At 36.8% G+C, this 23,359-nt stretch overlaps 2 protein-coding genes across 3 annotated transcripts; one reads left to right on the top strand and one right to left on the bottom strand.

Moving 5' to 3' along the window:
• The first annotated feature begins 1,817 nt into the window (after window positions 1-1,817).
• Window positions 1,818-5,674, top strand: LOC103447892 (auxin response factor 18). Its single transcript, XM_008387102.4, has 5 exons — window positions 1,818-2,083; window positions 2,188-3,531; window positions 4,174-5,042; window positions 5,176-5,241; window positions 5,448-5,674. The coding sequence occupies exons 2-5, from the start codon at window positions 2,413-2,415 to the stop codon at window positions 5,527-5,529; spliced, it is 2,136 nt and encodes a 711-aa protein (XP_008385324.2). The 5' UTR covers window positions 1,818-2,083; window positions 2,188-2,412; the 3' UTR covers window positions 5,530-5,674.
• A 5,185-nt stretch (window positions 5,675-10,859) lies between these two features.
• Window positions 10,860-20,029, bottom strand: LOC103447891 (uncharacterized). Of its 2 annotated transcripts, none has more exons than XM_029088529.2 (19): window positions 19,541-20,029; window positions 18,711-18,814; window positions 18,406-18,492; window positions 18,200-18,275; window positions 18,036-18,110; window positions 17,899-17,952; window positions 17,534-17,593; window positions 17,325-17,441; window positions 16,636-16,730; window positions 16,325-16,533; window positions 15,707-15,804; window positions 15,370-15,473; window positions 15,063-15,228; window positions 14,688-14,810; window positions 14,252-14,334; window positions 13,539-13,680; window positions 13,427-13,456; window positions 12,954-13,024; window positions 10,860-12,073 (listed from the first exon to the last, which is right to left on the bottom strand). In XM_029088529.2, exons 1-19 carry the CDS (start codon window positions 19,571-19,573, stop codon window positions 11,248-11,250), a joined length of 2,553 nt encoding a protein of 850 aa, XP_028944362.1. In that variant the 5' UTR covers window positions 19,574-20,029; the 3' UTR covers window positions 10,860-11,247. The 2 variants fall into 2 exon arrangements, with proteins under 2 accessions (XP_028944362.1, XP_008385322.2); XM_008387100.4 differs by having other exon boundaries at window positions 10,860-12,070.
• Window positions 20,030-23,359: the final 3,330 nt, after the last annotated feature.

The following is a 23,359-nucleotide window of genomic DNA, read 5'->3' as shown; positions in this document are numbered from 1 at the left end:
TGGCTTGCTTGTTTTTCAATCATCTAATCCACAAAGAATCGAATGAAAAGAAGTGAACAAATTTTAAAGTAAGAAAAAAAAACCGAAATAGTTTTCAAATAATTCTTCAAGTAATTCTTTACAATTTTTTTAGACCCCTCAGCTCCAAAAGTCAGACGTCCTCGCGCGCCCCTGCTTGAGATCAATTTGCACGAACGAATTCAAAGGCATAGTAATATTTCATTTTAATAAAATATACACCCCAAAACTTGATTTTGATTTGATATTGCTTTCTATCATTCAAAAGTCATCATTTGTGAACTTCTTCTCTCTTACACTAATAGGCTACCTCATTTGTGAACTCCTTCTTCTCTCTTACACTAAAGTCATCATTTATAAACAAACTTATACGTGGCATAGCTTAATAAAACTATGTCACGTATAAGTTTGTTTATAAAGCTCTACTATGCATTGACATTCCACAATGAGAAAATATTAAGTTTAAAAATTTGAAAAAATAAAAAAATATAAATAAATTGATTAGCTTGGCGCACCTAAATCAAATTCATATAAGAAATTAAAATATTTAAGACAACGTAAAGCAAATTTTGAGATTTATAAAGACAAATTTTCAATTTTACGGGACAAAATGAGATCAAAATCAAGTTCTATAGGGCAATGTGAAGCGAATTTTGAATTTTATAAAGTAGTGATTTTTAAATTGAGTGCATTTTTGCTCGTCACCATTTAGTGTGGTTTATGTTTATCACCCTATTTAGCATATTTGGATGAGTTTGAATTTTGAGATTTGTTCTTATCCACTACACGAATCTTGAAATTCAAACTCATCTAACGATGATAAATAAAGTGATGAGCATACACCACACTAAAAAGTCGTGAGAAAAAACACTACCTTTTAAATTGGAGGCAGATTGTCTGCCCTTCTGTTTGGGTGCCCTTCTGTTTGGGTGCCATTCCCATCCCTTTCTATTTGTGCGGTCACGGTTAAGCCACGTCAACATTTTATATTTTTATTGCTTTTTGTCTTATTATCTTTATAAAAAAATTTAATATAAAATATTAACGTGACTTAATCATGATCACATAAAATAGAAAGAAATGAGAAGAGTATCCAAATAAAAGGGAGGGCCGACAATCTACCTCCTTTTAAGTTACATAGAGCAAAGTTGTATTGCGAAACGTCGCATCACAGTAAATCCCAACTTTTTCACCTACACTTTCACCCTATCAAACCCTCCTCGGCTGCCCCGACCAAAACATCGCGGACCCCCACTTCCCCACCAGACACCACCCCACGCTCCCGCGCGCACGTGTACCTCAACATCCATCAAACACGAGCTAAAACTTGCACGCGCCGGAAAAATGGCGTGCAAGAAAACACAGAAAGGTCGGTCCTAATCCGAGGGCCAGTTCACTGTCGGACCAAGGTTAAAATGGAACAAGAGTGGCGTTTTAACTCAAGGGTTGAGTTTAAGTGTTTGCCACTTGACTGCTGTGATTTCGGAGCCAGTCCCAGTACAACTGTACAAGTACTACAATTACCACTGTTAGTTCCCGCTGCGATATTTTCCACTATTTTATTCGGATGAGAGATCTTGCCAAGGGACCAAACGACCTTTTTTTTGTTTTGTTTTAAGTACACAAAAATAACAATTCGATTAAACCACAGAGTGTAACCTACTTTGTTATCGAATCTGCAAAGAGTAACACCGGATCGTAATAGTGAGTTGTTGACTTTTTATTTTAAGTTCTTTGAATTTGCTGAATTTTAAGAAAAATCCCCTTTATAAAGATGAGTTTTGTTTCGGTTCTAGAGAGAGAAACTCATCACTGTCTTCAGATCTGATTGCGTACTCAGGTAAGAGAGAGAGAGAGTGAGAGAGAGAGTGAGAGAGAGAAAGAAGAGAGAGAAAAGAGAGGGTAGATTACTGATCTCAAAACTGTGATTTATTCTCTGATTTTTTGTTGATTTTTAGTAGGGGTGAAAAATTGGAGTGAAAAGTAAAACAGAGGGACTTGTTTTTGGTACATTTTGTTTGGTTTGATTTGTATTCTTCTGAAGATTTTGTTGTACCAAAGAAAGGTAAATAAAAATTCATTGCGGTGATTTGTTTGTTGGAGGTCCACTTTCATTCACTTTGTATTTTGCATTAACTGGTTTTGGGTCTCTGTATTTCTTCCTCGCAGCATTTACTCTCTGAAATCATCAAAAGCCGCTCTTTCTCTCTCTCTCTAAAAAGCTCAAATCCTTTTGTGGTCATGAAGTTGAAGCCTTTATATTCATCATTGCCTTGATACAACAGCAACGTTCTAACAACAAAAAACCCAAATCCAGAAAGAAAAAAACCCAGAAATCCATCATAGTATTTTAATTTTTGATCATCTGGGTAGTTTTGAAATCGAACCAGAACCATGAAAGAGTCGGAGAAAAGCTTGGATCCTCAGCTGTGGCACGCCTGCGCCGGCGGCATGGTCCACGTGCCTCCGGTGAACTCCGAAGTCTTCTACTTTCCGCAAGGCCACGCCGAGCACGCCCAAGCTGGTGGCGGCGTCGATTTCTTCTCCGCCTCGGAGAGGATCCCGTCGCTCGTTCTCTGCAGAGTGGCCGCCATCAAGTTCATGGCGGACCCGGAAACCGACGAGGTGTTCGCCAAAATTAGGATGAACCCAATTGAGAACAACGAGGCCTTTGCCGCGGACGATGGGGGTACGGAGGCAGATGGGTCGGAAAATCAGGAAAAGCCGGCGTCTTTCGCCAAGACGCTGACCCAATCCGACGCCAACAATGGCGGCGGATTCTCTGTCCCAAGGTACTGCGCCGAGACCATATTTCCAAGGTTGGATTACTCGGCGGACCCGCCGGTGCAGACGGTGATCGCGAAGGACGTTCACGGCGAGGTGTGGAAGTTCAGGCACATTTACAGAGGGACGCCACGGCGGCATTTGTTAACTACGGGGTGGAGCACATTTGTGAACCAGAAGAAATTGGTGGCTGGAGACTCGATTGTGTTTCTGAGAGCCGAAAATGGCGATCTCTGTGTTGGGATTCGGAGAGCGAAAAGGGGATTAGATGGCGGTGGAGGAAATGAATTGACTTGTGGATGGAACAACAGCCACAGCAGCGGCGGTGGCTCTGGAGGTTGTGTTCTGCCTTACGGCGGGTTCTCTGTATTTTTGAGAGAGGAGGAGAACAAGATGATGAGAAATGGGGGTGGGAATTTGAGTCCCAAAAGGAATATGAGAGGGAAGGGGAGAGTGAGGCCTGAGAGTGTCGTTGAGGCGGCGACTATGGCGGCGAATGGGCAGCCGTTTGAGGTGGTTTACTATCCGAGGGCGAGCACGCCGGAGTTTTGCGTGAAGGCCTCGGCAGTGAGGGCGGCGATGAGGGTGCAGTGGTGTTCCGGAATGAGGTTTAAGATGGCTTTCGAGACTGAGGACTCATCGAGGATCAGCTGGTTCATGGGGACAGTTTCTTCTGTTCAGGTTGCTGACCCGATTCGCTGGCCTAATTCGCCTTGGAGGCTTCTGCAGGTATTTTATTTTTCTGTGATTTTGTTGCTCAACTTGTATTTCTTGTTCAAATTTCGTTTGTTAATTTTGGTTTTTTGTTCTGACAACTGTTTAAGAATTCTTCAGATTTTAGCTCCTCAAATGTTTCCGAGTGAATCGGAGTGTTTGTTTAGATTTTCGGAACCTTTGTAGGACTAAGATGTAAATGATTCATGGCATGTCTAATTCAGTGTTGTTTAGATTTTCATTTCCCTTGGATTATTTTTGTGAGTTTCTGTTTCTAAATTCTTGTCTTCCGATATGTGTCATCGACCACCCTCCTTGTGTGATTTGCCTGTGAATGTGGTCTGAAGCACCAACTTTTGTTGCGGTTAGCACTGGTTTCTGGCATGACTCTCATCTCATGGAGTCACATCCCGGCATGATTCGATACGGAAACATGCACACATGACATCGTCATCCTTAAGGCCAAAAATAACTCCAGTGTCTGAGATGTCTGAATAATTTGTGTGTTCTAGACTCAGTTGTTTTATACGTTCTCCACCGTTGTTGATTTGGTGCAGCTATCTCTGTTTTGCTGTATGTTTAAACGTGTAACCTTGTTGAAATCCTGCCATTTGATCATCGGGCTTATACATTTATTAACAAACCACAATATTACAGGTGACGTGGGACGAGCCAGATTTGTTGCAGAATGTGAAATGTGTCAGCCCATGGTTGATTGAGCTAGTATCAAATTTTCCCATGATCCAAATGTCACCCTTTTCACCACCAAGAAAGAAGTTGCGTCTCCCGCAACACCCAGATTTTTCTCTTGACGGGCAATTAACATTGCCGTCATTTTCAGGCAACCCCTTCGGGCCCAGCAGCCCCTTGTGTTGTTTACCCAACAATACTCCTGCAGGCATACAGGGAGCCAGGCATGCTCAATTTAGAATATCTTTATCAGATCTCCACCTTAACAACAAACTGCAGTCGGGGCTGTTTTCATCCACTTTCCAGCAGCTCGATCAAAGTTCTAGAATCTCCAATGGCATCAGGGCAGGCCATACAAGAAGCAATGAGAATCTATCTTGCTTGCTAACAATGGGGAATTCTAGTCAGAACTCGGAGAAGTCTGATAATGTGAAGAAACACCAGTTTTTACTCTTCGGTCAACCAATACTTACTGAGCAGCAGATTACTCGGAGTTGTTCAAAAGATGGAAATCAAGACAACACTAAGGTTTTCTTTAACGGTTCAGAATCAGCACTTGGGCGACAGGTTTCGCTAGAAAAATCATCTAGCGTTGGGTTCTCATGGCACAAGGATTTTCAACCTACTGACTTTGACCTAGAAACTGGTCACTGCAAGGTGTTCATGGAGTCGGAAGATGTGGGACGGACTCTTGACCTCTCCGCTCTTAGTTCTTATGGAGAGCTATATAGGAGGCTTGCTAACATGTTTGGAATAGAAAAACCAGAGATCATGAGCCATGTTCTTTATCGAGATGTAACAGGTTCTGTTAAACAAACTGGAGTTGAGCCATTCAGGTATAACTTTTTATCTTCCTTGTCTTGAAATCGTCGTATGCATGCCTTTGAACTGTGCATGAAAACTTATCTTACATTTCCAGTATAACTTTTTATTTGTGGGTTTTTTTCCCTTCTCCTTTTTGCAATGCAGTGATTTTATGAAAACTGCAAAAAGACTGACTATTATAACACATCCGGCCACCGAAAGTATTGGAAGGTAAGCGGAAAAAAAATAGTCTCGTGCTTGATATATTTATTCATCTTCATCCCAATACATTCCCTTCTTTCAAACACCGCTAAACGTTTCGAACTAATTTTCAATACATAAGAACAGCTTCCTGTGTTTGCCATTTTGAGTTAACTAAGCAGATTTCATCATTTATGTACCGCCTATAAACTGAAAGTCGAAAAACTGTGTCGCAGGACGTGGATTCGAGGAATGCAAAATGCGGAAAATGGACTGGGAGCAACAAACAAGACGGGTCCTTTGAGCATATTTGCTTAGTGTAGACTCCAGTATATAGCATTTGAGACCAGATGCTTGAGAATACTGAGTGTGTGTTGAAGTTTTTAACTTAATATTAGCTAGGAGAAATGGGATATTGAACTCCTTTTTAATTTTATAAAAATGCCTAATGTTTTGGTGGAAATTTTCTTGCCCATCTAACTTGATCTGATCTAAAGGTGCTCACTGCTCATGAAGATCTTAAACAATTCTATGCATTTAGCAAAATCAACTAAACACTTTTTAAACGAGGTAACGTATTCAGAACAGAGTTGAGCGCGTTCTGTGTTTTATGAGTCGAACATGAGACTTCTTTCAACTTAATTGACAAGACAAATTGAAAGGAAAATATGTACTAGAATTTTATCTTCATATAATACCAAATAAATATGTTTATTATTTAAAAAAACTGGCGTTATCTGGCCTGCAATGTCATTAGGTTTATGATGTGGTTGTTGGGATTCTTGAAGACAAATGATGAAGGCGACTGCAGCTGCTTGTTGGGATTCGTTTTGAGGAAAGCCAGGTGCTTGGTTGGCTTCCATGATGCCCATGCAGGCATGTTGCTTAAGCTTGAATCCAAGTACTGCATGTGAACCAGATTCCAACAAATGGTATACGTACAGATAGGCGACTGTATACTACACATTATCTCTAATTATTTAAGACTAATATGTTCCATTTTCTAAAACGGAAATTGATAAATCGATGTGTCTATTTCTCTCATCATCTGAGCTTTTAATTTTTTTATTCCTGGACGGGACTCGTTATCAAGCCAAAATCTTATGTTTAAATTTATTTACATATATATATATATATAATGTTTGTGTTAATTCACATGTTGATCAATACGTAAAAAGATATATAAATGAGAGAAATGAGAAAAGTTATCATTTTATCAATAGAATTTTAGTTCAACGATGTTACTCGTGAAGACCTCAATACATATTTAAATGGTGAAATTTGTCGCATTTGAAATTGTCACCCATACTTGAAGTCACGTTAGTGCCAAAAGTTACAATGGAATTGATGACTTGGCATTTAGTTTTTTTTTTTTACTTTATGGAATTGGCTTTTGCTGTTGTTGGATTTGCATTGACAAGAATAATATGATGCACCTACTGTTCTACTCTTTGGTGTTCTCTCCATTTCCAACTGACATATCTTATGATCCAAGGAATAAAAAATAAACTTATTAAAAGTAAAAGAATTTGCCTATTGTCCTTCAACTTCAACATAGCAGAGAAAATAACATTGAATTTTTTTAATATTTTTTATCAAACGATAGATTTTATTAGATTATCTGTTATATTAGCCACTGACTCCAACCATTCTAATTCGAGAGAATCTAGTTCTGAATCTTATTGAATTTGCATTTGCTATTTGCCACCATTGCTTTAAAATATTTTAAGAAGTTTGATGCAGCAATAAAATAATACAAATCATTAACAAGTTATAATCTTTCTTTCCTTCCTTCTAGTAATTCACATAAAATAATTTTTTAGGGTTTTTCTGCGCAAGTACGATCTGAACTTGTAAGCATGTGCAATAATACCACCTAAACTTTTATTTTTTATTGTTTACCACTGGAAATCTCTTAATTGTTGAAATCTACCACTTACTTTACTATCCATCCATTTTGCCGTCAAAACATGTCATTTGTAGGGATATTATTGTCAATTAACTTTATGGGGTTGGCTAGAATCCAATTGGCTCCAAAGTAATACTGCCTGAGTTAATGTGGCACCAAAACTAGGATTGTGTACTGTCCTAGTTCGGCAATTCCCTCCATAAGAGTTTGAAAAATTAATAGTTGAATAAATTAAGGTGAACCACAAACCTAATTGCTTACCTACAAAAAAAAAATTAAAAAAAAAATCTTGAAAACTCATTGTAAATGAAAGACAAGACTTTTGCATAATTTTCACTTCAATTCTTCAATAATCCTTGCCAAAATCAACTTCTCTCTTTTCTTCATTATCTGACTTCGACACTGCTAAAAAAAAAGGAGTTTTAACGAAAAACCTACGGTACTGTTCACTTCAACGAAAAACCACATTTTTACACTAAAAGGTCAAACATAGTACTATTCACTTTACCCTTTATTTTGTTCTTATCATTAAAACTCAAAGTTTTCAAGCCCTTTTAATTAGTTTTCCTAAAAAAAAAAACCCTTCTGCGTTTGTACAAATTCATACCAGCAAGCCCTAGGAAATGAATATTTGACAAAAAATCCCTCTGTGCAAGGGGCACTTGACATGTTTTAACAGCAAAATGGATGGAAAGTAATGTAGATTGTAGATTCCAACAGTTAATAAAGTTCAGGTGGTAAAACTTAAAAATTAAAACTTTAGATGGTATTGACACACATGCTTGCAAGTTCAGATGGTACTTGTACAAAATCCCTTCGTGCACAATCAAATACAAAGAAAATACAGAAAGATAAAACCGAACTCATTCGTCAGCCCGAGGACCATCACCTTAGATCACGCAACTATGGAACGTGAGAATTATGCGAGGAAACCCTCGACTGAATGGCGCTCCTTCGTTGTAAATCACAATCTCACACAAAAATAAATATTTCATTCAAATCACAAAAACAAAAGTTAATACACATGTTAAGTTCTAATTTATGCACAAAAAAAAAAGATAGATTATGTTAATAAGTCTGGCTACAACAGTACGTATCACTCAATGTACGAGTTTTATGCAGAATTTAATCGTTGTAAAAATTTATTAAATTCTTACATACAAAATCCAGCCATTAATTTACCACTTAGTACTACGATCTAGTAGTATTCTTGTTAACTTATAAATAAAATATCATAGGTTCGATTCTTGTCAAGGACGAATTTGGATCATATTATTGCTAATCCATTGTGATGCTTAGTCCACTCTTCCACCCCCTTAATGTAAATAATATCATTTATTAAAAAAAAAAAATAATCGAACCGTTAATTCATCAGATCACTTAGAATGATACGTACTATTGAAGAAAAATCGGAGATTAGCATTGTGTATTTCACAACTCAAAACAAAATTAAGTATAAAAAATAAATAGTGCAATTATATTTATTCATGTATTGTGTTGGGATATAACCTGGGGTTGGGGCATTGGGATCTGAAACCCCAGAAACATGCCATGCCTGCCTGCCTCCCTGCCCCTAATTTGGGTCTGGTCACTTGTCAATATTCAGTCAGCGGTCACAGGTTCAACTTTAAGACCACTTTTTTTATTTTTTATTTTATTTTGTTAATCCCAACAAAAATAAGCACAAAAAATCAAAATTAAAAAAACTGGAAAAATGCGCAACGCACACGTGCAGTGGTCCCAAAGGACAATTAAGTATTGGGTTAGTGACATCATCGGGCACGTCCGGTCCAACGCTTGTGTCGCCTTTTTGATGGCCGGGCCCGGGCCTCCATTGTTGGCTAAGGGATTGATTTGAGATGTTGGGATTGGGATTTTAGGGATTTAGGGATTTAGGGATTTGACTCCACCCATCCACTCCCACTTCCTCCGCCTCTTGTTTTTCTTTCACAAAAGATAATGTTGGCGGATTAAATAATTAATTATTAACTAAACGAACAATTAATGGGAGTCAAATCAGTACGAAAATGTATAAACATGATTATTTTCTGTCAATACGAGATTAAGAGGTCATTTGCCTCCTCCTGTTTTTACTTGTTAATTCACTGAAAACGATATCATTGGTTCACTCTTGTATATGTACACCTAAAACTCAGTGTCCCAATTCGTTTGATTAATTCAAGGTTAATTAGGGAGTGTGAAAAAATGTTGGATTGTTCTGGTGAATATGATATTTCTCTTCAACTAATGCTTCTTGGTTTCAATCATCGTCTCTCGCCTCCCCTTTAGTAAATTGGAACTTAATGAGAAAAACAATATCACTTATAATAAGAGCTCCTCAAAATAATGCTAATAAATAAATAAATAAAAAATCAGTAGAGAGTGTGAAGGATTTCTCAACTTAATTAGAGTAGTCATAAAAGTAAAGCAGAGTGATTCGCGAGAGTCAAAAAGTCAAATGGTCAAAGGGTGGATTGGAAGAAGAGCCAATTCGTGAATGAATTATACGTGCAAAGACATAAAAATAAACATGTTTCCCTGCGTGCATCAGAATCTCTCTGTTTCTTCTCTAAAAGCAAATCCACCTTTGAAAAATGCGTTGGCACTCACCTATTTAATCCACCCAGTAACAATGATAGATCATATGAATAGTAAATTGACCAAATGTTTTTCCATCCCTAAAAAATATGCTGGCACAAACATCTTCATCCTTACAAAATATGGTGGCACCACCCAACCCATTTGAAATATTATTAATTTTTTTACAAAATAAAAAAAAATAGTTTTAATTTCGGATATGATTTTTAACCAATCTTGTCACGTTACGTGTCATTATCCGAAAGTACTATTTTGATTGAAAGTGTTGAAAATATTGAAACGTGATGTAAGATGGAAGATGATGGTTAGATATTTATGGAAAAATATATATATATATTTTTTTAGTTTTTCTGAATTTTTTAACATTTTTTTATTAAGATAATTAATCTGAACTGTTGGATTTGAAAAAGAATTCAAATCCAACAACCCAGATCACGCACGTGGCTAGGCATTGGATTTGAATTTCAAATTTTTTTTTTACCATTGGAAATCCAACGGTCCAGAATGAGCCATGTGGCATCCGGACCCTCGCCCTTGTCGCACCTGCACATGCGGGCCTTGCTCGCTTTTTCTTGTCGAAACGCACGGCCACTCGCGAGTGTTTCCCATGTGCCTGGCGCAAAAAAAAATTAAAATGGCCTGTAATGTCATGCTGGCATCAACATGACATTACATAGGCCGGGCCTTGGTTCAGCACATTCTAGGCCAGCCTATGGAATGGCGTGGGCTAGGTGCAAGCCTATTAGGCTGGGCTGGAGCACTTTTTGTGGGTGGCAGGCCATTTTGGAGGCTGTGAGCCGACTTACCCCTTTGGGGTGGACTTGCTCTAATAAGTTTTCAGTTCCAAGAGGCTGGCTGCATTTTCACTCAGCACCTTATTTCACGCATAATTGCATAATGGAATCATGGTTTGGTTCAAATTAAATATCGGTTATTTCACCGGTACCAATAAAAATAAAAGGACGCTAAAAGTAATCAAATGAGAGCGTTAAAACTCGAAAGATGGTGTGAAAATCGCACGTAAAATGGCAACCAAACCGATTACGTTTGGTGGAAGCGAACCAAGCCGAAAAGGCAATCAACACATTGAATCACTTTGCATGCTAATAAGAAAAATTCAATCGAGAGCGGGACAAGGCAGTGACCATCAAAACTGCAGTAGATACGTATAGAATCACAACAATACCTAACCAATTTATACTTAAATCAGTCCGGATGCCACAATGATAGATATAGATCCCACATTACGAATGATTCCAGCCAGAAACGAAAATACGGAAAACATTTTGGATCTGGGAAATTCCCATACTCGGTATCAGGGAGAAACAAACCTTTCAATAATAAACAATGAGTTAACAATAAATAAACAGAAAATAACCATAACACAACCTACCTTCGAAACAAAAATATACTGTACATGACTGCTGCTGCTGCATAAGCCGCTGACATGCTGCCAACCGGAAATTGGGGCCCTGGCTTTCAGACTCAATTTCAGATTCAAACAGCCTTAAGAAGGATAAACCCACAATTTACTCCAAAACAGCCACTTCCTGATCAACCCTCCAATAGTTGGTGTCATTGAACTCCTTATTTGCAGCCTCACCGTCATCAGGGTTCTCTTTTTCTGGCACCTTCGGCATAATGTTTTTCTTCAATGGCCCTGCCTCCCCTACGATACCCTCTTTAAGAGCCTGCTCCATAGCCTTCTCAGTACCATCCAATTCCACACCCACGAATTCAACATCCTCTTCAAACAGTGATGGGACAGCAGCTGATCTCTGGCTCACATCACTGCCCACTGACCCTGCAGTAGAAGCAGTGGAGGATGGAGGAGAGCCATTTGGAAGTGTAGGTTCTCCACTTGAGTGCAAACTAGCACCAGCATCTGGTGCCACTACCTCGGCAGTTGAAGGATTGACAACTGCGTCATCATGATCCTCAAATGGATTAACACTTGCGCCGCCGACTTGCAAATCTGATGATTCACTCCATCCCACCCATTCAGGCAAAGGCCTGTCTCCAAACATGTCATCATTATCAGATGTCTCAAATCTGAAGAAACCCCCCAAGTCACTGGAGGCACTTGTCTTCTCGCCATCTGGGTTCATGTTACCACCGTTGCTAAATCCATTCATAAGGTTTCTGTTGGAACTGGACGCGCCATTGACAGTCTCTTTACTCCCGGCCAACTCATCATCCTCCCCTACCACAACCTCATCATCACTACTGCTATTACCACCATTTGCAGTGCCGTTCAAGTTTACTTCTTCCATCTCTGACAGTGATGTGCCCACAGGTTCATCACCGGTTCTATCATCTTGGAATGCAAACCAGTTGGAATTTGTGAATAAACTGCTGCATTCAGGATTAAAACTATTCAGCATCCACATTAAACATATTCTACAGCGAAACTTGTAATACACAGCACCTGAGCCAATTTTAAGCTCTCATGCACTTGACACTTCAATATCAAGCACTTTTGCACCACAACCAGACATAAAATTTATGACCAACAATTTTCAACCTTGTGTGGAGCAATAAGTTATGTAGTTTGTAAATCACAAGAACATATACAATATATGTTATGTATAAGATATATGTTTGAATTTTTATGCATATGACATTACAACTAGAGAGAAAATACATAGACATCAATTGCCAGCCTCGTGAAGCAATTAGTTGAACATATTTAATACATTGCAACGACATACCTTATAAGATACTCCACCTTGGAACAATGGAAGACATGAGAATACAATAAAATCTCTTCTTTTTTCTTGCAATATTTTGGTATTTTAGGTCTACAAGTCAAGCTGCTAGTCGCTATATAATGTCTCTGAAAATGTTGCACCTTATTATAGACCTAAGTTCTAACTGCCAGTTTGTTGCACGGGAGGATTGCATGCGAACCATCAAGCCTATCAAGCCTTGTTGATTATTGTTTCATTTCAATCATATTGTCTTGAAATGACTATAGGATACTTAATTTTCTAGCCCACCTTTTCACCTACAGTAGAAACTAGCAGACCTATCAACATGGATGATGTTCAGAAGATAACAATGAAAAGGAACACACAAAAGAGCTTATGAAAAATTGACAAATTTATAAACTAAATCGAATCTCATGTAAATTTGCAACCCTTTCAGACGCAATATTTCTCCACTGAACCCAAATTTCAAAGTTTATTTTTCTTCATACAAACAGTGGTAAATAAACAAAAGGTTACAAACTTACCTTCCTTGGTCATCACCAAGACGCAAGGATGATATGACCACTTCAGCAGATTCATCATCAAAGTAGACATCCTGCATTTATAAATCCAACCCCCTCATTCAGAATGTAATTAAACCAAAAAATAATAATAAATATTATTTTTTTTTTGAACATAAAAAAATAATAATAAATATTATTAAGGGAGTTTTAACGAAAAGCCCGCGGTACTGTTCACTTTAACGAAAAACCACATTTTTACCCTAAAAAGTCAAACCTAGTACTATTCACTTTATCCTTTATTTTGTCCTTCTCGTTAAAACTCAAAGTTTTCAAACCCTTTTCGTTAGTTTTCCTTATTAAAAATGCTTACATGGGTTATCTTTTTTCTATTCCGACCTCTTTACAGAACTTACTCATGCTTAGATAAGAACAGTTACCATCAAGTACTATATATCAACTAAAAAAACATCAGTGGAAGAAACAAAATTTATTACCTCATCATCTCGATCAAGAGCTCCTTGGTCCTGAAATGCAGAAAACCCAAACCATTAGCCCAACAAAAAGAAAAATGGAGGAATAATAAAAGGGGAGGACTGAGCTAGATACCTCTCCTGCATCCTCATTCCCATAGATTTTGTATCTAAAAGCCTGGCTTAGATTATTTGCTAGAGCCGCTACATCATAATCTCTGTCATTCATGTCATCCTCGTCACTATCCCTTGTCCGGTCTTGCAAAGCAGTAGGGCGACTGTGCGTAACAAGGAGAAACGTAGGTGAAGTTGACGTTGAGATCCAAAAATATAAGGCTGATGTATAGCAGGGTTAACTCATTGATCGTTTTAATAAAGCTCAACTATAAGCACTTTGTGTACCATGAATATATCATAGAATAACAGAAAATAAAATCAAGGACTACATAGTAGATATGAAATGCCATATTTAAGTTCATAAATAAGGATACATCGATGACGACATTGAAATTCATATCAAATAGCGATTTTTTATTAGAAATTGTGGAAATAAATTGATTTATATGGAATTCACATACAAAAATTAAAAGCATTAGAATCCATCTAAATTAACAGAGAAATAGTAAAAGTTGACAATATAAATTCATGGTGTATTTTTTTTCTTTATGACTGAGTGAGTGAGAAGAAAATATAAAGTGAAACAAAAAAATGTAAAAACGGATATTTTAAAAATCAAATGCTTGAGCAAATGTGTCAGTTGTATGGAAAATATGGTAATGTATACAGTGTGGTCCCTAACATATTTGAAGAATGTACATTGCAAAGCAGATAAATGGAACGACAGCATACCCGCAAGCCCATCGATACACATTTTCAACTGCATTGCGCTCCTGCAAAACTGTTGTTTGCCACCCATTCCAGTCGCTATTTTCCTAGAAAAACAAGCCAAGCAAAGTTTTATAAGGAAAAACACTAAAAATAAAACTAGCTGTCAAAACCACTAACACCCACTCAAGTATCCCAAAATGTGATAACAACATCATAATCTTACCAATATAGAGAGGTAAAGGGCAATAAATTTGAGTTGATAATATAGACGCAGACTTTAGAGCAAAGATATTAGATATGACTTGAAATATGGTTGAATTGCTTCACAGAGAAAGAGTCATTTGACAATAAAGTTACAATTAAGTTTGATCACCATCAAAATCACACATGAGAAAAATGCCACGATCCAAATATGTATGCTTCTTGTAGTAAATCAAAGTTCAGACCTGCAACCTACCTGAAGGCATGCCTGAACCCGGCTTTGGCTGTTTCCCAACTGAATGAGCTTATTAGAAATTCTTGTGATGTGTCCGAGGTTTCCTGCTCGTGGTGCTGATTTTCCAGTAGCAGGTACCGTTGGCTACATAGAGAAAAACTCATTATCAGAGCTTGAAATAAAATCAACAAACAACTAGAGGTAGTCATTGATATATGGTTACATGCACTGCAAAAATCTAGAACTCCACTCAAGTATAACCATGCTCTCACTTTTATAATACACCTCATCCAACAAAGGAACTAGAGGCATTATAAACAAATCAAGAATGTTGAGCATTTAATGTTTTACTACAACAGTGCACAATTAGAGTAGCCAAGATATCCATTTCTCTACCTTATTAGCATCACCAGATAGAATGGGATTTTTATCCGTTTGAAGAAACTTTCCAATTAAATCACACTCTCGAAGAAGATGGTCAACAATGGCATCACTCTTGCTTTCCAAACATGACGATATTATACTATCTACATGATGATGCAAGGAATTATTGTAAGGGTACCTGCATTAATTCAATAAACACATTAGGTATCTAGTAACAAGTACATCATTCACTACAACAAAAGAGAAGAAAGTGTCCCTTTTTAACCTATACTCAGGACTTAACACTATTTCAAAATTAAAAATTGAAGCAACAGCTTACTCAAAGAAAAGATCAATGACTCGTTGGATGGTTCCTGAGCTAACCAATTCCTTTTCTGCCTCTTCATTGCCTGATCTCAGTAGAACAGCAATGAACTCCACAATCTGAAATAAATTGCAGAACAGTTGAGAATTGGGAAATTGACAGTTACATTATTCCAATAATTATTAACAATTCTCTTTCTGTAAATTAGGGTGGAAATTTCATTTCACACATAATTTCTTATCAATTAATAATTCTGCCAGCACAGTACTGAATTTAAAAATCAGTCAACAATTTAGTAGACAAAACAGCCAGATACTACTCAACTCCTGTAGAGGTCATAAGAAAAACCAACCTTTAAACGATGCTTTCCAAGTGGAGGCCTCAACTCTCCGTATGTCGTCGGCAATGTTTTCTCATCCCATGACACATTCAAAAGCACAAGCAAGTCGCCTGGACAACCACTTTGAATCTTAAAATCACAACGAAGAAACCGTTCTTTTTCTTTTAGGCAGCTATAACAAAAAATAAGGCATATTCCAATGGTAAAAGTATCACTGTATTAACAAATCCTAATAGCCCTCAGGTCTGTACAAATATGAGGCATATTCTAATGGCAGTCCCAACGTGGCAATATTTTTCCCCCTATGATATAAGCCTTTATCATAACCCAAAGCCTTGTCATATTTCAAAGCCACTGTGAGGTTCAAAATTCTTTACCCCAAGATATTCCCTTCTACTTTCATGTAGCAACAAAAGGTCAAAGTTATATTAAAAATTTAATAGCAGAGTGAAGATTCAAAATTTATTGTTGAAAACTGCAACTGAAAAACTAAACAATGATGTAACAACAGCAGAATACTAATCAGCCGAAAAAAAAAATAAACACCAGCAGAATTACACGTGCAAGGAAGCTAAACAAACGCAATTTTGCAATTTTTGGACAAATTACGGCATCAGTATTTGCACTCACCAAGTTTTGGGAGCATTGCACTGACAGTATCTGGATTAACAGGGACTGGAGACTCATACATATGTTGGCCCCGAAAAGAATGGAACAAGGGAGAAGAAACTGCTGATCTTTTCGGATCCAACAAAGAGATGCAGACAGAAAGTGAGTGTACAAGACCAGACTTTGAATGTGAATCTTCCAATGCGTGACCAAATATCCTTGTAACAAAACTGCATAGAAGTATTTAAGAAAACTGAAAACCAATCCACATAAAATGTACTAAAACGTAATAAATACTCAAAGCCAACCAAAAAAGTGTCCTGATCACAAACCTTGGGCTAGAAAGTTTGTTGGCTAGGGCCGAAGGAGCATTTCGAGTTATAGCAGAAAGTGTTTCAGCTACATTAGCATGAACTTCAGGAGAATTCTGGTCCAAAGTAAAAAAAGAATGATGTTAGATAGATGAAGATGCACCAGGGCAGCTCTTAAGCTAAGTTATTTAACATTTATTCCAAACTTCTTAAGCTCATGAAAATGTATGTTACCATTTAGTGTTTTCTCCAATTAAAATTTTAAGTTCAATTATAGTAGTCTCTCTTTTGTTATTAAATCCTACCAAAAACAATAAAATCATATAGAACTCCAACTAGAGAGGCCAAAGGCATAAAGTTAAGGTGACAAAGTATGCAACACTTTTGATTCTTTGTGTTTCCTGGATCTAAGGAGTAGCACATTTATGTAACTACTAAAACAGTGCACAGATGAAATCCACATCAAAAGTGGACATACACAGGACATATGAGCATTCAAGTAAAACAGATATCCATTAGGTTATGTTGTCAACATATATGACTCTCTACTAAAGGTATCACGAATTGAGGAAGTAAGACATTGTTACCATAATGACTAAAGAAACAAATTGTATCCATAATTAAGTAGTAACTAGGGATATGTTTCATAAATAAGTAGATAAGGAAAGATAAAATTCTACTGATAAACAAGAATGTAATCTTTCACTTACAGTTGGGCTCAACTTATCTACGATCATTTCAAGCAGATTACTTTCAGCTAACCATTGCATCACATCAATAAAATTGGGATACACATGGTCGTCCGCACCAACAAGTCGAACCAAAACCTGTGCAATAAGGAGACCTCAGATTGAGTTTCAAATAGGATCTTACATGAAAAAAACCAAAAACTTTGAACTCGATTCTAAGTCTTAAATACCTCCATGATGGACGTAATTCCTATCAAATCAACTAGCTGACGGAAAACATCCTGATGGGCCTGTAAACACCAAGGATTGTAAATCAAAACATATACACAGACAAACAAAAGACCGATTTCAGGATACCACCCATATTTCACAGCTAAAACAGTTCCCACAAAACTTTGTTTCCAGAACCATGGCATTTGACTTAGAAGAGCAAGCATTGCAATTAGACAAATGAGTGATATGGATGCTATTGTTGGCAATGCAAAGAGGCAATAGGTCCAATACAGTGCAAAGTACTGGTCTCAAATTAATGCAATGAAGAAAACCAAATCGCAGAAGTTTAAAAATATAAAGATAAGCCAACAGAATTACTTACTTGAACATAGTTCATAAGTGGGGCTGTCTTCCGTATCATTAGACATACAACAACCTAAAGTTCCCGCAAAATTTGTCAAGTAACACGTTTTGAGACCAGATAAAGTAGGACAAACTGTAAATATCCTCAAAAGTTACCTTGCCAAAATACCCAGCCAACGGGGCACTATGAGGACGATTTGGTTCCAAGAAAGAGAAAAGTAAGTTCATTAGCTGCAAAAACAAAATAAGCATATGTCAAAACTAGACAAGATTTTATACATTAAATTCCTTATTCAAGATTAAGATTTGATCATGAATACCTCCTCTTCATCCACCAAAGTCTTTAAGATAACATCAATTTCACAAGTAAAAACCTCACAAGCAATGAAGGGGAACCTAAAGATCATGAGAAAAAACATTTACTCAAACAATCAAGAGCAAAACTCAGAAGATAAAAATCTCAAACATTTTGGAGAGAAATATATAAACATTGTCAAAAGTATGCTTTGTCAAGATGAAATAATACTTGAAGGCTCGTTTGCTTTCAGCATCCTCAGGAGGTTCTTCAACAATATAACGCAATAATTGCTCCACCTGGGCTCTATCCCGTAAACTGAAAACATAAACTTACACAAGGGTATCAATTATTCATCCACAATCAAGTTCCCTATTATAGAAGATTTCATCTACTACGTAAAATTCCTCCAAAAATCCCAAAAACTGTAAGGAAAGACAACAAATTCTGGTATTGAGCTTAATATATATACAGGAGGGAACTTTGATAATATCAGTAGCAGTACAATCCGTAAAGAGACATCAATGAGACATTACAAATTAATGAGACGAGTGTTTAAGGCTTTGCATTCTTGGATAATCTCTTCTTCATCCAGAAGCTCCTCTAATGTAAAATTTTCCTTGTCTAGCACTGTCTCCACCTGTACGGTAGAAAATACACAAGAAAAAAGAACAAATCAGAGGTTATAAAAATAGAAGCGTTGCGGTCCTAAGCAAAGAATCCTACTTAAAACTACAGCAGTCAAACACTGTTACTCATGGTTTATAGCTGGACAAAGAAAAGGTAGCACGTGGGAACTAGATGCAGCTAAAGAGTGCAGCCTCCAAATCTAAACCCCATTAGGCAGAAAGCATGAACTTCAAAAGTAGTTCTTTCCCACTACTTCCATAGGTTTCTCAGCGACCAAACAGACGATAATCACACATCACAAAATTACAAAACTTGAGCTCCCCCACTTCAATCACAATCTTAATACTCAAAGACCCCACTTCTCCAAACCCCGGCAAATACAGGCGGTAATCGCATATCCCGGAATTACAAAAATTGAGCTACCCAACTTTAATCTCAATCACATTAATAAAATACCGCTCTTAAAAAGTAAATCCAACCCGAGAAAATAGTACAGCTTACTAAAAATCTACGTTCCATTCAGTTTGGGAAACTAATACAGCCACGTCCGATCAGTCTAAACCAGTTTGCAATAAAACCCAATTAAACAAAATTAATTAGCAATTAAAAACTCCACACCAGCTAAACTTCTGAATTAGCAAATTGATCAAACAGAACACCACACCAGTCAATTTCGACAAGAAGCAGCTGGAATTAGGTTTCGAAATTAAAGAGATTGGGAAAGAGAGAGGGTTACAGGAGAGGCGGCAGAAGTGAGCTTCCAAAACATGGTGAAGAGAGAGAAAGCTGAGCTGGGGAGTGAGAGCTGGCTTAGATCTGTAAACCCTAGAGGCGGCAGCAGAGGGAGCAGCAGTAGCAAAGAATCTAGGCCGTCGCCGGGGAGGTGGAGGTTTTGGGGAGCAGGTGGGGGAGGTCGGTGGGTCCGGAGCTCGAAAGTCGAAACCCTAGTATTTTTTTTTTTTTTTTTTTTGGAGAGATCGATGAGGGAGGAGGGAGCAAAGGCCGTGAAGATCGAGAGTCAGAAAATGAAGGTCAAAAACAATAATAAGCTGCGTGAGAAAAATGGTTAATCGGCTCGTTGGCTTATTTGGACCGCTGGTGAAGAGAGAGGGGGACGCAAAACGGCAAAAGTACAAATGGAGGTGAGTCAAATTAACAAATTTTGTTTCGACAAAAAAAAAAAAATTATAAAAAAAATAAACAAATTTGTGAGAAGAGAAAAATGGTAAGGTCTGGTGGCACAGGATTTTATAACGTTGGCATAAAAATTTTGATAAAAATATGGGATGGCTAAGAGTTTATAAAGAGTTCCACTTTTAAAACAGTAGTAGCATTTGAGTCCGACGCTCTCAAAAACCATGATTTTTCAAACTTCAACTTCTAAAATTTTGAGTCCAGCTTCAATGGTAGGTATTTTAGCGGTTAAATTTTTTTAAATTATTTAATTTATGTAGTTACTAAATTTTTTGTTTTTAATTTTACCAGTTCATGTCATTTTGTATTACGGTCTAATGATATTCCTCTTTACTTGTAAGTGAAAGGCTTTAAGTTCTATTATCGTCAAAGATAAATTTGAATCACATTATTGCTAGCTTATTATGAGACTAAACTCATCCCTTCTCTTTAGCATAAATAATATCGTACCTATCTGTTCATTGTTCGTATTGCATGGTGTTACGTACCACTAAAAAAAATTGCTGATTCTTTTTATGTTGTCAAAGTATAATTATTGAGTCATCTTAATTATTATGTTGTCAATGTTTAGTTTCGATCTGCTCAATAATTAATTAGATGCAATTACTCCAATTTTTTTCACTCATGTTTTTGTGTAGGTATTTTCTTTATGAATGTCCTTCTCTATTTGGAATTTAAAATGAGCACATTCAATTAGTAAAAGTACGTTAAAATTTCTGAAAAATGAAAGGATGTCATGTAGTGGGAATTTTTTATTTTTTTTTCTTTGAATTTTTTAAAATAATTATAAAATTAGTAATTAAATATATTTAAAAAAAAAAAGTCAATTGTCACCAGCCCGTTGCTAGTATACATATATATACATACACGGAGAGAAGGCAGAAATGAAGTTTTGAAAATATCTAAAGTGCTCTTCTTTTCTATCTAAAGTGCTTCTTTTTCACTTTTTAAAGAATAAAGGTCAATTAAAAAGGAAAAAAAAACTGGAAATTTTTTAAATAAAACTACCTCATACAGGGGGAGTATGCATGTGTATGTGTGTGCAAAAGAACAAATAGTAGTTTTATTTTATTCTTTTAACATGTAAATTTAGTTTTTAAAAAATAATAAAATAAAATAAAAAATAGTAAATTGTCACACGAGTAAGCATGTGGTAAGAAACTAGTTTGTTATGATGATTCTTGAATTACTCTCGCTTGATTGATCATTAAAAAAAATTTAAAAATGAGAATTTGAATAAAGAAATATGATGATGGATGTGTGTGACCATTTATGAGTATAAAACATGCAATTATTATTATTATTATTTTAAATTTATTATTATTGGAAAATGAGGAAGGGTTCAAAACCATTATAAGAAGACATAAATATCACCACATATTGTTCGTTTGGGATCCATGATGGTGAAGTTTGATGTTAGTGTCCCACCTAGGTTTATATGGCTCTTCTTGTCTTACAAAAAGGCATAAATATAGCATAAAAGTACAACTACTCCACATTTCTAATATGTTTTATTTTAATCTAAACCAATATCTACCAAAAGTATATATGCACCGTACTTTGTCTCTCGTAATATCTTCTATAAGCTTAAGATTTGTATACATAAATTTATTCACAAAGAGGAATATAATCGCGACCATTTAGGTACGACATCATCTTGTGAGGCATGTGTTGACATTATGTAGTTTTTCTTTTGTTGAAGTACGTACAAAAATAAGAAAACGTCTAAAATAAATATGTTAAAGACAAGACAATTTGTTAAGAAAACTTATACATTTTGATTACTAACTAGTCAAGAAAGGGAAAAGGGGAATAGCCCAAATTGGACAATTTCTTAATCTTGGGACAAAAATAGGACAAACCAGCCATGCACAAGTCATGCACACCATGTACAAAACTGAAATTACTAAAATACCCACATATAAATGAGTTATTTGCTCCCATTTTCTAATTTTTCTCTCTCCACTCTTTCTTCTCTTACTTTCTCCCTCAAGCTTTCTCTCCCCTTCTCATGCTATGCACACATGGTGCATTGTCATCCCGACCATCATCGTCCAAATTGAAGCCACCACCGATTTCATCTCGTCCTCACGAGTCCAAAACACATAGCCTTGTCACGAATCTCATCCTCGATCGTTGGGATCGAAACTCAAGCAGGCCGTGAGTTTTTCGGCCATTTTTCGGCAACATGGCAAACAACCGAGGCTCAAGACCACCACCACTGGATTCGCATCAAGGGTGGGAACAAAGCCCAGTCATTAAATGTTGGTGTTTTGTAGGATGAATTTTTCAGGATTTGCCCAATGTATGTGCACGATATAGACATGATATGCTCACATATATGAGCCAACCCAAAAACCCAAATGAATTAATACTTAGAAGTTAAATTAAGGTTTGTGTTTCATGTTGGGGCCTATGGGTTGTGGAATAAATTTCAAGTTTTGATGTGTTACAAAACTAAGATGGAACAATTTCCGGTTCAAGTGTCCAATTGCAAAAATTTATGAAATTTTTTCCATAATGTGCATGTGGTGTGCATGGCTAACTTCATATTAATATTCCAACTCCAAAAACCCGGAGCTCACAGCTCTCTTTTCAAAATCAGAAAAATGACATCATCACCTACAACGTCACCACCATCTACACTATATGCACACTACATGCACATGATATGTACATTACATGCACATGATATGCACAGAACTGGAGATCGAGCAACAAGCTGCTTTTCGTATTAATAAGAAAATTTAATGACAACCTATTGGTATAATTGATACAATTAAAACATAATTGTTACGTATGTAAGGTTACAGTGGCCGTTGGAAAAGTCTTGTTACGTTTATCAATCACCACTTAATTGTGCACATGGAAAACATGATACTCGTTGTCGTTATTTTATGGACATGCATGATCATTAACATTCCTTATGGACATGCATGATCATTAACATTCCTCTAAGTTTTTTTTTTTTTTTTTTTTTGGCCAAGGTCAACTACGTTGTGGTCATACTCGCTAAATTTCGGGGCACAACATATGTTGACACACCCCGACCTAGATCGAGGCATGCTGGCCGTCACGTAAGGGTGACGTAGCCATGTGCACAGTGCGGAAGCAATAGAGATATAAGGAAATACGAATAACTAAAAACCAAACCAACTAGACCACTAGATAAGGTAAGGTGCAAGTGCGATATTAAGTATGAGTTCACAATCAAAGCATTAAGTAGCCTAAGTGCAGTCTAGCAGGACGAATACTAATTATACAACCACAAAGATAATCCTACATTGGTGATAATCTGTCATAACTGCCGTGAATTCCTCGTAAGCCACCGACAAGCACTCCTAACTAGAACCTGGAGGGG

The sequence above is a fragment of the Malus domestica genome, chromosome 11 (assembly GCF_042453785.1).
Source record: "Malus domestica chromosome 11, GDT2T_hap1".
In the NCBI taxonomy this organism is placed as follows: Eukaryota; Viridiplantae; Streptophyta; class Magnoliopsida; order Rosales; family Rosaceae; genus Malus; species Malus domestica.
Note: the sequence above shows the minus strand (reverse complement) of the source record. Positions and strands in the feature narration are given on the sequence as shown.